The sequence below is a fragment of the Dryas octopetala genome, chromosome 1, assembly GCF_963921425.1.
Source record: "Dryas octopetala chromosome 1, drDryOcto1.1, whole genome shotgun sequence".
NCBI lineage: Eukaryota > Viridiplantae > Streptophyta > Magnoliopsida > Rosales > Rosaceae > Dryas > Dryas octopetala.
Window position 1 is genome coordinate 11,274,469 of NC_141366.1, and position 16,221 is coordinate 11,290,689.

Below are 16,221 nucleotides of genomic sequence, written 5' to 3' on the forward strand. Positions count from 1 at the left end.
GCAAGGTCTTATCCAACACATTTTAAATGATGCCTAATCCTCTCAGGCAAGAGTTAGGCTAGCTCTGAGTGGTCTCTCGCTATCTTAAACTTATAATATTAGAGATACTAATAATAATAATAATTATTATAACTTTAATCGATAATTGATATGACACATAATATGTTAGTTTTTTAAATAAATAATATTCTGAGTAGGCTAATACATAAACAAATAACAAATTCTCATATAATTAAGACCTAAAAATTTGAGATAATAATTGATGGCTCAGTATTACTCTTCCTCAATAATCATAATTCATTTTTTATTTTCTGGGTGCCAATGAAAATTCGAATTTGTTTGATCCTAGGTTAGGTACAGTACTAGTGAATGGTGATGTAAAGCCATTTAATTTAGGAATAATTTTAGTAAAATGACTCAAACTATACTCATTATCACAATTGAGGATGTGACATTCACTTTGATGCAATTAAAAATCTCAAACTTTCTATTTGGCTCATTTAAGGATTTTTGGTAAAAAAAATAATTTTGAAGGGAAAAAACGTGTCTTTACCTTAAAAATTATAAAAAAATAAAAAATAAATATAGAGATAAAACTAAATAAAACTAAAAAAAAAAATATCCACAAACCCTCCCACACCCAGCCCCAACCCTCCCAACCCTCACATCTTCCTTTTTTTGGTCAACGGTAGTCCCTATCGCCGGTGACCCATCCCACCTGCACCTCATTCTTTTCGTCTCTTTAACTCTCTCTCTTTCTCTTTCAACGAAATCACATAAAACTCAGACCCACCCATCAATGGAAAGCTCTCAAAGGCAACAAGAGAACCCAAACCCTTGTCCTATGATGCCCTCTCTGAATAGCCACAGCTCCAACAACAGCACAAGTAGCACCAGCAGCAATGGAGGAGGAGTCCAAGCTCCTCCACCAACAACCCCAACACCCCAACCCCCTAAATCCAGGCTAGGGGTGGGCGCGGTGCAGTTCGACTCACTTTTCTCCCGGAACCGTGCGCCGCGCCGGACATTAATACACGGTGCGGTTCGGTGCTTAAAACCGTGAAAGAAATAAAAAAACCAAACCAAACTAAACCATTCAAGGTGCGGTGCGGTTCTCCACTGCGGTTCTGGGCCTAATGGGTTATTATTCAGATTAGCACTTTGGGGCCTCACATTTATTTTTTTAAGCCTAAGCCCAATTATTTAATGATGCAAACTCATCCTAATTAATAAGTTTTGGCAACAAAAAAACAAATTTACAAGTTAATTCAATGAACTTAACCAAAAAGACTCACACATTAAACTTTGCTTAACCTGCTTAGTACTTAAAACTTAAAAGTTAAAAACAAAATCAATTATACAAGTATACAACCAATGACTACAATTACAAGTTAAGAATCTGCTTAAAACAAAGTTACTAACTTACTAGTTACTACAAGTTATAAACCTTATATGGCATATACCCTATACACTTATATAGTATATAACTATATATTATACCCTAGAACTATAAACAATTAAAAATTTTAGTATATAGAGTATAAACTATAAATAATATACTAATTTTTTTTATATAGAATATAAAGAATATACTAATTTTATTATATAGGGTATTGGGTATAACTAAAATTATATACTAAAACATTAGTAATTTATTATTATATTATATATCTAGAAAATAGGTCATAGGGTTATATAAAATATATTTTAGGGTCTAAACCCTAAAATATAGTTACGTTAATATTAATTCTAATATTTTATTAGGATTTACAGTTTATGGTCTAAAGTGTATAAAAATGTGTACAAAAAGTGTATAAAAAGTATATAATAATTGTATAAATATATATAAAAATATATATAATGGTGTATATATGTATAAAAATATAAAAAAATATATTTCTTGCAAGTATGTGGTGCGGTTTGGTTCGGTGCGGTTAAATAAGGTGTAGAACCGGAATCAGAATCGGAAAGAACCAGTGCGGTTCGGTTTTTTTGGCGGTGTTGACTTTTTTTGGTCAACGCGGTTTTTTGCGGTTTTTTGGCGGTGCAGTTCGGCTGATTTTGGTGGTGCGCGGTTAAAATGCCTACCCCTACCCATGGCCACCAGATCCGAATTCACCAACCAGTATCCCACCATCTTCGTCCAAGCCAACACCTTCTCCTTCAAACAAGTCATCCAAATGTTAATCAGATCAACCAAAACTACCAAGCAAGGCTTCTCCTCATCTTCAAAACCCGATCCGCAATACCAAAACGCACATCCCACCCATCAAATCCATGCCCAAAAAGCAACAATCCGGATCCGGGTTCAAGCTCTACGAGCGCCGAAACTTCCCCAAGAACAACCTTCGTAACCCATCTTCCCCTCCCCACCCTTTTCCCCTCACCTGCAGACAGTCCTACTTACAGCGACTTATCTTCGCCGACGACCTCAAGCTTAATTTGATATTTTCACTTCCAAATACACATACAAACCCAAAATTGAAATGCAAGTTCCCTTTCATTTCCAGACTTCCTTAGCAGCCAACCAAACACCCAAATAAACCCAAATCCCAAATTCAATGTGTTTTGTATGTTTGGTTTGGGGAAAAAAAAATTGGAATTTGGGGTGAAGTTGTAGAGAAAGAGAAGAGAAAGAGAGAGAAAGAGAGAGAGAGAGAGAGAGATAGGGTTTAGGGAAGAGGGAGAAGCCGGTGCGGGGGAGGGGGTTGCCAGCGCAAAGGGTCGCCGACGGTAAGGGACGGGCTGACCGGAGAAGGGAGGAGGAGGGGGTGATGAGGGTTGGGCCTGGGTGTGGCAAGGCTGGGGCTAGGGCTGGGGCTGGGGCTGGGTAGGGTTGAGGTAGGGTTTGGGTAGAAGGGAGAGGTGGGTTGGGGCTGAGTAGGTGGGCAAACTAATTTTTTTATTTTGCAAACTATTTTTGTTTTTTATGATTATTTTTATTGTTTAACAATTTTTTATAATTAGTTTTATTTTTAAATAATTTTTAATAATTATTTTATTTTTTAAGTATAAAGACATTTTTGTCCCTCAAAATTAGTATTTTTTACCGTAAACTCTTAATTGAGCCAAATAAAAAGTTTAAAATTCTTAATTGGAATAAACTAAATGTGACATCATCAACTGTGACAAGGAGTAAAGTTAGAGTACTTTTGCTAAAATTATACCTTTAATTTATACTAGTTATATAAACTATTTTTATAAATAATCACAGGCCTTCCATATGGGCCATATCCATTTAGCGAGTTAACTTGGAGAAAAGAGGTCGGGGGTATTTGAGTGTTAATGGGGCCAAAGGCCCAAAACAGCAAAACTACCCAATAATGGTCCGGGAGGGGAGCGCAGTATGGAGCGGCCCAATTCAGCAAACAAATTTTATATCTTTACAAATTCGAAAACCTCCCCCACCTCAAAAGGAATACACACATTATTACTTGATATTTCATATAGCTACCATGGTCAAAGAAAGGTTTACTTGACAATTTTTGCACTACTTTTCTATTTTGGGGGCTAAAACTATTGTACCCATTCAAGCAATTGGAAGTTTTTCATTCAAGACCATGGCACTTCTTCACCTCTTCACTTAAAGTCAGAGCTCATAAAATTGGAACACACCTATGAGATTGGAGGGATATAGTGTTAAACTAATCATTCCAATTGTACTGCAGAGTATTGTAAGGAAAATACTCATCTTCTGGTATAAAGCTACCAAAATCATGAGACTAACACAGATATGAAAGAGACAACTTTTATTTTAGGTAATTTACAAAAATCCAAAAGATAGTGTGCTTGCACTGAATGCTAGTATATATGCACATTTCAAATAAGAAAAATCTAAAATCTAAAACCTTAGCTTGTTTACCGATTAATTTATAGTTGAAACTACAAGATATGAAAAATGATATTGAATGATGTGGGAGTGAAACATTGCCTTCTAAACGACACTTTCGAAAGCATTAGCTTATATTAACAAATTCTCTTAAGAAATATCCTAAACATTGTCCTTACCTGCTACAGCACCCATTTATTGGCTTTCTTAATTCCCTCTTCAGTTCTCCATTCTTCTTCAATCTGGTTACCAACTAATAAACTGTAGACAACCATTACTGCAGCAGATGAAAAACCTCAAGACTAGTAGATAACCACAGCACCCCTTAACTGGTATTTTCAATTCTGTCTTCAGTTCTCGATTCTTGTTCAATCTGGTGAGCTAGATCATATGTTGCATGTACACCAACCAACAAATAGTAGAGAACCATTACTGCAGTGCAAATGAAAAACCTCCAGAATGCGTTAGAACCCAGAGACCCAATGAGAAAAACATTAATTCCAATGGACAATGCAGGCAACCATGGAACAAGAGGAACCCCCCAAACTTTGGGAACTCGGTGCTTCGGAAGCAATGTCATCCACACAGTCCCCGATAACCAAATTAAAGCAAACACTACATACCAAAGCCACCCTCGCATTTTTGAATTCCAAAGCGCTGTAATTCCAATTGAAGAACCAATTATAACAAACAAACATACAAGAAATTTGGCCATATCATTCCTTGGTGTCACATCCTTAACATAATACCGCCTCACAAGCAATGCGATAGCCACAAACATAAATATGGAGAGTGTACTGAAAGAAAAGACACTCGACAGGACATCTAGACTAGTAAATAGTGCTACAATTGCACTCAATATGGTTACCAATATAGTAGCATAAATGGGGGTACCAGTTTTGGGGTGAACCAGAGCGAACCAGGGCGGGATCATATGGGCTCTGGCAATCTGAGTGGTATACCTAGCTTGCCCAAGAGACCCAACCAGCAGGCTTGTAGTCATTCCCTTGAGGGCACATATACTCACTAAATACTTGGCCCAATCCATCCCAATGGCTTCAAAAGCAACCGAGTAGGCGGCATCTGCATCAATTTCAGTGTATTTCTGCATCATAGTCAATGCCAAAGCCATCAAGCAATAAACCATAGTGATCATACTCATAGAACCAACCAAACCTACTGGTATGTCCCTTGAGGGCTGCTTAGCTTCCTCAGCCATAGTGGCAACCATATCAAAACCAGTATAAGACCAGTACACAACAGCTGCAGCCTTGAAAACACCCTCTGCCCCAAATGGGAAAAAGGGCACCAAATTTGCAGTCTTGCCACGAACAAACCCAACAACTATAATAAACACAATAACCATAGCACTAACTATAGAAGTAATCCAATTCAAGATTGATGTCCTACTTGTCCCACTCATTGCTATACCATTAGCAACCAGAAGCACCACAACAGCAATTGGGTCTAAGAGATTGAAACCATTAGGCAAAAAATTTACCCGAAATCGAAGAAAATCGGAGTCGTCAGTCCTGATCATGCTGGCAAAGTACGAAGACCAAGACCGACCCAGTCCAGCTGCGCCAACAACGGCCTCCAAGAGAATGTTCCCAGCAGCAATAAACGCCACGAAGTCCCCCAATTCGATCCGAAGGTACGAGAAAGACCCACCAGCAACTGGGACTTCGACGGCGAATTCAGTGTAGCAGAGCACCGAGAGCAAAGCAGAGAATCCAGAAACAGCATACGAGAGCACTATGGCCGGTCCAGCATAGTCACGAGTCGCCTCGCCGGTGATGACGAAGATGCCAGAGCCGACAACAGAGCCGAAGCCGAGCCAGACCAAGTCCCACCATGTGAGGCAGCGCTTCATGCGGTTCTCGCTCTGTTTTGGGAGTTGGAGGAGCTCGAAGGAGTCGGAGGAGCGGTTGAGAAGACGATCTCGGAGGCGAGAGGGGGTGTGGGAAAGCGCGTCTTTGTAGGATGTGAAGGTTTCGAATGTGGGTTCTGGGAAAAAGTCTTGCTTGGTCCATCTTCTCCAGTAGCTTCTGGGCTGTGCTTCTGGGTATTGCTGGGGTTGGGAGTCCATGGGGCTCTGTGTGTGTGTGCTTTGGACTTCGGAGTGAAGAGAGTATCTGATAAAAGAGTTGTGGACCTGTGGTTGTTTGTTAATTTATTCAAGGGAGAAAAGAGTATCTCTGAGAATTATGGAGGGATACCATTGGAATTTCGCAGAATCTTACAGTCTTTTTCGGGTTATTAGTTTCATTTCTTTTAAGATTTTGCAATTGAATTGATGCAAGGATTGGAGCTACATACATTTGAAGGCCACTCTTACCTACAGCCACATTCAGCTGTAGTTATCATTCTATACATAATTAAAGAATGTGTCAAATTCAAAATACTATATTTCATCGGATCATTTTAATTACATTGTATCTGGTACTCTATTGTTCTTCTCACTAACGTAATTTTATTGTTAAAAAGTTCAAGTTCATTCTTTTTAATCTCTACGTAGATTTGGGCTCTTAAAATTACTAATTTGTTAAAAATCAGGAATGGCAAATGAATAGGGACCTTGGATGATGGGCAACAGCGCCTAATTGGCTCAATAGATTGAACTGGTTGTTTGTTGGCCAAGTAGGACAACATTGAAGTAATGTGTCATATTTCGGGAGAAACATCTTCATCAAATCCAAGTGATTGATTTCCATAGCTACTCAAACTCTAGTTAGTTAAATAAACGTGCTACCAACCAAAGAGAAAACAAAAGAAGTATTCAAAAGAAAGTTGTCTCTTTTTTACTTTTTTCGTTTTGGGAATGCTATCCACATTTTCCAAAATCTTCACCGATCTTTTTCTTTATTATTTTCATTATACAATGTATTTTTGTGATCAAAATTATTTACTTTTTAGATAATTATTTAAAGATCATCTCTGCAAAAAATCAACTAAACCGAAAAATCATTATCAAATAAACAAACGGTGAATCAAATTATTACTAAAACCGTATGTTTATTTGATCACAGTTACATAACTAAATGATTTTTGATTTGATTGATTTTTTACAAAGATGATCTTGATAGTTAGATATAAAAAATGAATGGTTCTGATAATAAATTTACACTGTAAAATGAAAATAATAAAGGAGAAAATCAATGAACAAAGTAGATTAGAGAAAGTGAATAACATTTCTCTTTTTTTTTTTTTATGCTGAGGAGATAATTAAGTTTTTAAGTAATTATTCATTGTGAGATAATGAATAAACTTATCATTAATAAAGGCTTTATTCAGTTATATTTTAAATAAATTTAATGTGTAAATAATGGAGGAAAAGAATTCAAATATTGTGAGACACTATTATGTTGGTACCAAAAATTAATAATTGTGGGTAACAAGTATAGTGGCCCAATTATAAGAATTGATGAGAAGAAATGCCCATTGGATTCCTAACTATAAGACATAAAGTTAGGGGCTAACTTAAAAAGAAGCCCAATTGACCCAAAAGGAATGGCAGTCCACGAAGGTGATCTAAGTCTCTAAGTAGAGGGACATTGAAAATCAACTATTAACCAACCAATTACAAAGATTGTTTACAAACTCTCAACGTTACAACCTTGAACCCCAATTTACCATTGTGAATCTGTGATCTCAACTTTCTAATACTAATAATTTGGAATTTAGTGTATCGGATTTCTCCCATCTTTGTTAAAAAAAAAAAACAAGTAAAGAATTCGATGTGTTATTATGTTTGATCCATTGGACATAATCAATACATAGTATTTGGTCAACAAATACGACAAACATGTAATCTTGGAATGAATTGCAAACAGAAGCAAACTAAAAGATGGAGTGTAATTGTTTCCAACAATAAACATATAAGTGGGCCTCAAACTATAATTTAGGCTCTCAAAAAAGCCGAGACATGGCCTTGGCATTGTCCTCATGCCATGAGTAAGCAATGGATGCAGCACCACGGGTTGAATGCACAGAGGCACAGAGGCACAGAGACACAGAGTCCAGTCCACAGAGATTAGAGATTAGAGATTAGAGATTAGAGAGACAGAGAACAAGACAAGAATTCTATATATTCTATTCTAAAGGAGAGAGAGAGAGAGAGAGAGAGAGAGAGAGAGTCGTACATACATACATTCATACATTGACATTTGAGTATTTGAGGCATTCATCACGACCCCCCATGATAAGTCACCGGACACAGTCGTCGAACGTTAACGCTTATAAAATTATATTCATTTCTTTATTTATTAATCACGTACCAGTCAATTTTTTTTTGTTTTAAATTGCCTCCGCAAACAATTATCCTCTTCAAAATTCAATTCATGGATCATCGACCATTAAACGTGGGCCTCTGTTCAAAATTATTGGGAACATCATCCTCTGGGTCCCACTCCCAAACCCCCCATTATTCTCTAATTTCCACATTTTTTGACCGACCTCTGACGCTCCTGGGACTTCCAAGTCCGCCACAGAACAGATCCGACGGCCCCAAATCAATCAATCAGTCATCTTTCTTTACTTTAACCAGGTGGGTCCCGCGTCTTCAGACTTGATTTCAAATGGGTATGCGGCACGTGTTCGAGACTGAATGAGCGCACACCGATTTGATGCAGGGGAGATTTCCCGAGTGTTAAAAAGTGAGTGAAGTGTGAAGTGAAGCGAGCGAATGGAGCAGAGACAAGAGTGTGTTTTGTTTTGAGCTTACCAACTGAGGAATCAAAGAATCATTTTTTCAGAGGAAGAAGGAGAAGCAGAACCAGCAGCTCAGAGTGTGTGTGTCTCTCACGGGTTTTGCTTAGATTTCTTGCTTGTGCATGAGGTATGCTTCTTCTAGCTCTTTTTTTTTTTTTTTTCTCTGCTTTTTAAAAATGGTTTCACTATGCTCTACTTGAATCTCTGATTTACATTGCTTCTTCTCTTCTGGGCTCCTTTTTGTTTTCTCATTTAGCTGAAATGAGTGGAGTGCTTTGCTGGTTTCTTCTATTGTAGAAGCGTATGTGTGTCAAAGTAATGTGCTTGGAGAAGTTGTTGACTAATTTTGAGTCTTCAGCATTTATGATGAATGGATGGGTCTTGTTAGGGCTTTAGTTAGCAAGATGTCATGTTATTTGCAAAGACTGGGAAAATTAGATGGATTTCTGAAATGGGGTTCTCTTAGATTTTCATTTTGAGTGATGGGTGTGCTCAAATGGAGAGATTTGTAGTTATTCTCATTGCTTTTATTATGGGTTCCTAGTTTCTGTTAGTGTTTCGATAAGCAAGTTTTTCGTGTAGCCTGTTTTATTGGACAACGTTTAAGATAAACTACTTCACTGGAATTAGAAGAATTTTAAAATATAACTGTCACTTGAATCCAATCGATTGTTCCTTTCTCAGTCCCTTCATTTTACCAATACTAGATTTATGCATGCTATTTCAACACTGTTCTGGTAAACATAAGTCATATGTTTGTAAGTGAATGAAAAAATCTCTTATAAATTCAAGGCTCAGAATTTAATCAGGTTCTATTTCATTTATATTTAAATATATTTTATATTTTGTACTAAAAAAGGTCAGAACTGTATTTTAAAAAATATGAGTCCGAAACAGGTCTGAGTGGTGGTCCTGATCCATGTTGCCACCCCAGATGTCAACTTACTTGGACTTGTCTAACATTAAGAGATCATCTCCGGGTTAGCGATTTTGAGGGATATCTGACATGAGTATGCTGGTGGGGACATGCTTGAGCCAAGGGAAGCTGATATACCTGCCCTGTTTCTGGTTTTCGTTGTGCTTCCTTTGGTTGCTTATGTTTTACTTGGAAAATGGAGCGAGGCATCTAAGAAGAGAGAGAGGATAAGTTTGCTTGCTCAACTGGCTGCAGAAGAAGCTCTTAGAGCAGAAGCAATGGCTGTTGCTGATGTCATTCCTCCTGTGTCTTCTTCAACGAATTCTTCAAAGAATGGACTTCATGCATGTGCCAGATGCTTTGGTCCAGCTACAACCCGCTGCTCTAGATGCAAGTCTGTCAGATATTGGTATGCTCTAATTTGACAGCAAGAACCATATTGTCTCTCAGTATTTTCCTTTTGTTTTCAGTATTTATAAAAACTGCTTGTTTAATAAAGGAGATTCAAACTTGATTAAAATTTTAGTATTCCAAGCATTGTGAGTTCTAATTTGATACAAATTTATATTTTTGGGAATTATGCACTACAGAAATGGTTTTTGGTGGTGTATTCAAGAAAGAGTTGCAGCTGTATTTTTCCTTTTGTATAATTTCTTCCTGGGTTATAGAGCCTATATTTGATGCATGTGTGGTGTGCTCAAACTATGCTTTTGTACTAATAAATTGAAAACTTGATTCAGTCCCTTGTGCTCAAATGAGTTCTTCACCATATTAAGGCAGGAAACTTAAATATTGCTTTGAAACTTAAATCATGAATTGCATGTTGGGAAAATGTGATTTATAATTTGAGGCATATTAAGGTTGTGGGAGGTATGCATTTATGAATGGGAACTTAGAGTGCAACACTCAACTAACTATCAAAAAGGGTAAAAGAAAAGTGCAACATTCAACTAGCTAAAATGTAGAATTGTATTTCCCTAGAAAGTCAGAAGTATCTAATTCGGTGATTTGATCCTTGTGTTGAATCAAACTTGGCACTGTCCAATGAAAAAAAGGAAAGAACCAAAAAATAAAAAAGGGCAAATGCATGCCATACATATTTCTCACTATGAACTTCTTATCAAAAAAAATTTCTCACCATGAACTAAAGGTGGAACATGATCCTGGTCTCTAACTGTTTAACTGATTATATGCAGTTCTGGAAAGTGTCAAATAATTCATTGGAGGGAAGTTCACAGGCAAGAATGCCTACAGTTGGAACCTACTAGTTCAAGCTCATCTCCTACGGCTGTCTCATTTGGAGAGTCTTTTCATGAGAAGTTCTTACTTAATGATAGCATCAATTCACAGTACTTTGGGTGTAAGATGGAGCTGATTTTAGCGGAGGAAGCACATGCTGAAAATATAGTGTATCCTTCAATAAGCACTGGTGTCCCTGCTATGAATGACTATGCTTCAGTTGATACCTCTCAAGTTCCCATGCTGGAGAGAAGAACTGTTGACAAGCAGGTTTCCCGAAAATCCAACAGAGAACTGTTAAGAAAAAAGGATGGAGTAGCATTTGATTCTTCTGAAGAAACGTCTGGTGGTCGGACTACCCAATCAACCTATTCTAATGTTATTTCATCAAATGAGGTTTTTATGGAGCATAATGTTTGTATCACTTAATTTTTTGGTTATCATTCAATTTATTTTTCTCTCTGTAATTTTATGTCTGATAGTTATGCTAAACTGGTGGTTGCAGTCAAGAAATTGTGACTCTCACATATCGGAGGAAGAAACTCGTAAAAAACACAATGTCAATATTTCTGACGTTTATATAAATGGACAAGCTACTTCAAGAAATACGGTGCATGAGAATGATAGATTTCAAAGTCAGCATGGCAACATATTTGAATCAAGAAGCAACTCTGGATCAACATTCTCATCATATTCTTCAAAAAATGGAACAGATGTGAATGAAATTGGGTTGGACTTCATTCCAAACGGAGGAAATTCCCTTAAAGGGGAAAAGGCATCCATTGATGAAACGGCAGAGTTCAAATGTCCTGAACTGACAGCATTGAAGGGAAGTGCAAAGCCTAAAAGAGCTCCATATTCTCTCGCTACCAAGGTGTCTAAATTACCAAAATCAACAATGAAAGTCTCTGGAGAGCAGTATTGCTTGGAGATAGAGAGGCATGGACAAATTGCTGAAGATTCAAGTCAGTCTACTAAATCACTATTCTTTAAACATACCTTGCACATCATAATTCTTCTAATTCTATGTTAATGATGCAGAAGTGGCTAGAATGAGAGATACCACCCCACAGGGAAGCAACGGAATCGCAAACATAAGGATTATGAAGATGATGGGTCTAAAGAAGCCAAAAAACTATACCGGACAGGATGTCCCCAATGGAGGTGGTTATCAACATAATACTAAGGTCACTCTCTCTTTCAATGCGTCCCCATATGATTTGTTGATGGAAGCTCTCCTGAATTAAACAACCCATCCTCCATGAATTGTATTATTCTTCTGGGTTCTGAGTTGTAAGGAAGTTCTCATTGATGTATGCCATTTGCCTCGCAGGTGCTGTTTCCTTATGACGAATTTGTGAAGTACTTTCAGTGTGAAGTCTTTGACTTATCACCTCGGGGCCTTTTAAATTGTGGGAACAGGTACAATACCATAGCTTATGTATGTATTAATAGGTCATGAGCTAAGAACTGGAATCCATGTGATAGAAATGAAAACTCCATTCATACTTTCAGATAAAATAAAGAAATGAAAATTTATCGATTGGCATAACTGGACCAGAAGTTGACAAAGATTGATTTCATCATATTGCTTCTGGTAATTCATCGAATTAAACACCTAACATATACTGTAATTTTGTGATCATGTACATAACCTGTTTGTAATTTCCTGATTTTGATTTCTTATAAAAGCCGTATGCTTTTTTTAGTACATAAAAAACATACAACTAATACCATTTATTAAAAGTTTGACTGAAAAATGACTATTGTACTTTTTGGTGATTCAGACTGGCTGTTGATTATGGGATTCATATGAATAACATTCTATAGTCCAACCATTTTTTTTTTTCCTGATGTGCTGTATTATTGGGTTAATGGGTTTGTGACACAATGACCAAGCATTGTTGCACATGAAAGAATGAACAGGAGCTTATGTGTTTTCTTTGAATCTTCTATGCCATTTATGTTGATTATAATTTTTCATCGCAGTTGCTACGCAAATGCTGTCTTGCAGTGCTTAACCTGCACGAAGCCTCTCATTATCTATTTGCTTCGTAGATCACATTCAAGAGCCTGTAATTACTTTTCCCCATATCCCTTTTATTAGTTGAACATTTTAATTGGTGGTGTTTTGTTTGAACACACATGTAAATCACTTTTGTTTATAATATGTGCTAGGTTGTGGTAAAGATTGGTGTCTCATGTGTGAACTGGAGCAACATGTGATGATGTTACGAGAAAGTGGGGGCCCTCTTTCTCCTAGCCAAATTCTTTTTCATCTGAGGAGTATTAATTGCCAAATTGGTCATGGAAGTCAGGAAGATGCCCATGAATTTTTAAGGTCTGTCAAAAAAAATTTCCACTTATGTATTTTTTCATTTTGTTGATAGTGATGTGCTGCCATTTGCATATGTTTCCTTATATATATGTTCAATTTGGAAATTCAAATTAAAAATTTGAATTTTCAAATTTTGGTGGAAGGATGGTGTTTGGTTTAGTATATCATATGATGCTGTCTTTAATCAGGCTTCTAGTTGCGTCAATGCAATCTATATGCTTGGAGGGGCTGGGTGGTGAAAATAAGGTTGATCCCAGATTGCAAGAAACAACTTTTATACAACATACATTTGGTGGGCATCTCAGATCAAAGGTGCTTAATGTGTACTTGCACCTGTCTTAAGTTGGCCATGAACCATCTTTTAATCAAACTGATTTTATTTTTTAGTTTTTAGTTTTTCTTGTTTTCATTTCTTCTCTTTTCCCCACATTAATCATGGATTATTCAATCTTGATGCCACCAGGTCAAGTGTTTGAGATGTCATCATGAGTCAGAACGATATGAAAACATCATGGATCTTACATTAGAGATATTTGGTTGGGTTGAGTCACTTGAAGATGCACTGACTCAATTTACCACCCCTGAAGATTTGGATGGAGAAAACATGTATAGATGTGGAAGGTTTGATGATCTAATCTTAGTACTTGATAGAACCCATGTATATTTAGAAGTTTTAGTTTTATGGTACAACTTAAAATGACTTGCAAACATATCTTTGGGGAAAAAGGTGTTCTGCATATGTTCGAGCCAGGAAGCAGTTGAGCATACATGAGGCGCCAAATATTTTGACAATCGTCTTGAAGAGATTTCAGGTATCAATATGATTTGATTTGATTTTCTTGTGGGTGGGGTTTTCTTCTGAAGTCTTTTAACAACACTAAAGATTTTGGTTGAGGTGCAAATGTTGGTTTGTAGTTCTATATAACAAGCCAGAATGAAAAAAGTTCTATATAAAAAGTGATTTACAACTTGCTTTGGTAACTACAAAAGTTGCTATTGTACCTTATTCAGGTTATGGAAACTTAAAGTAATTTTGTATTAACTATTAAGCAAATAGCATTTTATGACTCTGTCTCTCACTCACTGAAAACCCAAACACAAATTTAAAATCAAATTCCTAGTCATCTCATGCTTCCAAGTTCCAACTTTTACCCATAAAAAATTTCAGGTTTGACACCCTGCTAGATAACTGTAGGGATTTCTGGCCTTTTATTCTTGGATTACTTCTCTTGTTGGACTGTTAATCATGGCTGTTGCTTCATCAGGAGGGAAAATATGGGAAAATAAATAAGTGCATCACTTTTCCGGACATGCTGGATATGATTCCATTTATGACTGGAACCAGTGACATTCCTCCACTTTACTTGCTCTATGCTGTTGTGGTGCATTTGGATACGCAGAATGCATCTTTTTCTGGACATTATGTGGCATATGTGAAAGACATGCGAGGCAATTGGTTCAGGGTAGATGACACTGAGGTAAGTGCTTTCCCTCATTTATATTTCAGTGCAAGGCTTTGGGAAATCTATGACAGAAGAAAAAAAAAAAAAGTTTTAGAGGTTCATTCCGAATATAGCTACTATATGTATGTGCTTTGTTCCTTTCCCACTGTTGACACAGTTCCTCATGGTGCATGTATTAATGGTGGACAAAAATATGTTTAAAGTTTTATATATTTTGTTTTGTTTTTTTCAATTAATTGGATCCTAAGGTTGATCATGCTTCATTAACAGGTTCAGCCTGTGTCAATGAGCCAGGTTATGATGGAAGGAGCATATATTTTATTTTACATGAGGTAAGACTTATTGGGTTTAAAAAAGTGCTCTATGATTTCTTTCCTTACCTTTTATCTTTTTGGGTTTTTAGTTAGCATTTACGAGATTATATAAAGGAATCTATTAGCACTCGCTAAATATTCCTAGTTATGGTAATGTGGATGAGGGGTTCAGTTGGTGTCCTTGCTCTGTAGATTGCAATGGATCTTTGCCCTGTCGTTTGTACCACACCTACCATTCATTTATTTATTGTGAACCTTTTAACTCTCTTCAAATTTTGAAATTTGTTTTGTCCTTCGAAGGTCTTGCCCCCGCCCTCAAAGAGCATTCACCGGAAAAGCTATCAGGCAGCAAGTTCCAAACTTTGAAAATCATTGCATGCCAAAAGCTCAAAAGTCAAGACCAGGTCAAAGCAAATCCAGCAGTCAATTTGTTAGCCCAGAGCATTTACCAGATGATATCAGGCCAGCAAATAGCTTTGCAAACAGCACCTCTAATGACATTCTCAGGGGATCCAATGGGAATGTTTTCCCAATGATGGAAACATATGCTGAGCCCATCGGAATGGAGTTCTCTGATGCTACGTCAAGTGATTGGTCCCTTTTTACAAGTTCTGATGAGGCCTCTTTCACAACTGAGAGTACTAGAGACTCTTTCAGTACTGTAGATTATGCTGATGCGTGTATGGATCCCATCTCATCAATTTTCAGCACCTTATATGCTCCAGAGTATTCTCGCAGTTCTGTTTCCTGTAGAAAATTTTCAAATAGTAGGCCACACACTAGCTTTGTTTCTAAGGAGAAGGGTCTTGTTTTGGACTCGTACTCGTCAACACATCCTATTGACAGAGTACAGAAGCGGAACTATTCAAAACAGGTGAGTGATTCCCCAATTGACCACCCTTCAGATAGTAAATGCAGCACGTTTGTAAGATATGGGAGTAACCCAATACACTGTCTTGACCGAACTTCTGATCATTGTAAACTCTAGCCCATGAGATACCAACTGATTAAATAGATGAATTAGTCTGGTAAGAGCTGTGCCTCAAAATTTTTGGTTTCAATGTATTGTTGATTGGGGCATCTGGTTCTTATCGAAACAAGTATAAAGAACAATCTTGTTAGCTGTTTAAATATCATTGAAAATTGTATAGTTCCGGGATTTTCCTTTGCTTCAATCTGTTCTCATGATATCTTCGTTCCCAATCAATAAACTTGTCTTTCACTTGTAGCTCATAAAAATAGGTGAGACTACTTGGTGCCAGCAGAATTGCTTTTTGGGAAGCATTTTCGCAAATTTGAATTGTACTATTATGCAATAAAGAAAGTAATAAACATTCCCATAATAGCTTGTAGGTGCGTGGTTTCTAGGCTTCAGACCAATATGCAATCCTGATTAATATACAAGACAATAA

General features: G+C 37.0%; 2 protein-coding genes across 6 annotated transcripts; one reads left to right on the top strand and one right to left on the bottom strand.

Moving 5' to 3' along the window:
- Positions 1 to 3,734: 3,734 nt before the first annotated feature.
- On the bottom strand, positions 3,735 to 5,973 carry CAT8 (cationic amino acid transporter 8). Its single transcript, XM_086247267.1, has one exon. It carries the CDS (start codon positions 5,916 to 5,918, stop codon positions 4,155 to 4,157), a length of 1,764 nt encoding a protein of 587 aa, XP_086103393.1. The 5' UTR covers positions 5,919 to 5,973; the 3' UTR covers positions 3,735 to 4,154.
- Positions 5,974 to 8,531: 2,558 nt separating this feature from the next.
- UBP15 (ubiquitin-specific protease 15) lies at positions 8,532 to 16,214 on the top strand. Of its 5 annotated transcripts, none has more exons than XM_086244277.1 (14): positions 8,532 to 8,666; positions 9,399 to 9,864; positions 10,652 to 11,108; positions 11,200 to 11,659; positions 11,736 to 11,881; positions 12,028 to 12,116; positions 12,684 to 12,769; positions 12,873 to 13,035; positions 13,221 to 13,344; positions 13,496 to 13,653; positions 13,760 to 13,844; positions 14,298 to 14,510; positions 14,766 to 14,827; positions 15,110 to 16,214. In XM_086244277.1, exons 2-14 carry the CDS (start codon positions 9,566 to 9,568, stop codon positions 15,795 to 15,797), a joined length of 3,030 nt encoding a protein of 1,009 aa, XP_086100403.1. In that variant the 5' UTR covers positions 8,532 to 8,666; positions 9,399 to 9,565; the 3' UTR covers positions 15,798 to 16,214. The 5 variants fall into 5 exon arrangements, with proteins under 5 accessions (XP_086100403.1, XP_086100394.1, XP_086100417.1 ...); XM_086244268.1 differs by having other exon boundaries at positions 8,535 to 8,666; positions 9,437 to 9,864; XM_086244291.1 differs by having other exon boundaries at positions 8,535 to 8,666; positions 9,437 to 9,864; positions 10,652 to 11,090.
- The last annotated feature ends 7 nt before the right edge of the window (positions 16,215 to 16,221 follow it).

Bases quoted from the DNA above. Each gene is read 5' to 3' on its own strand.
- CAT8 (XM_086247267.1), bottom strand. From the start codon at position 5,918: ATGGACTCCCAACCCCAGCAATACCCAGAAGCACAGCCCAGAAGCTAC.
- UBP15 (XM_086244277.1), top strand. From the start codon at position 9,566: ATGCTTGAGCCAAGGGAAGCTGATATACCTGCCCTGTTTCTGGTTTTC. The intron at 9,865-10,651 runs GTATGCTCTAAT...GATTATATGCAG, and splicing joins TGCAAGTCTGTCAGATATTG to TTCTGGAAAGTGTCAAATAA. The intron at 13,654-13,759 runs GTTTGATGATCT...TTGGGGAAAAAG, and splicing joins AACATGTATAGATGTGGAAG to GTGTTCTGCATATGTTCGAG.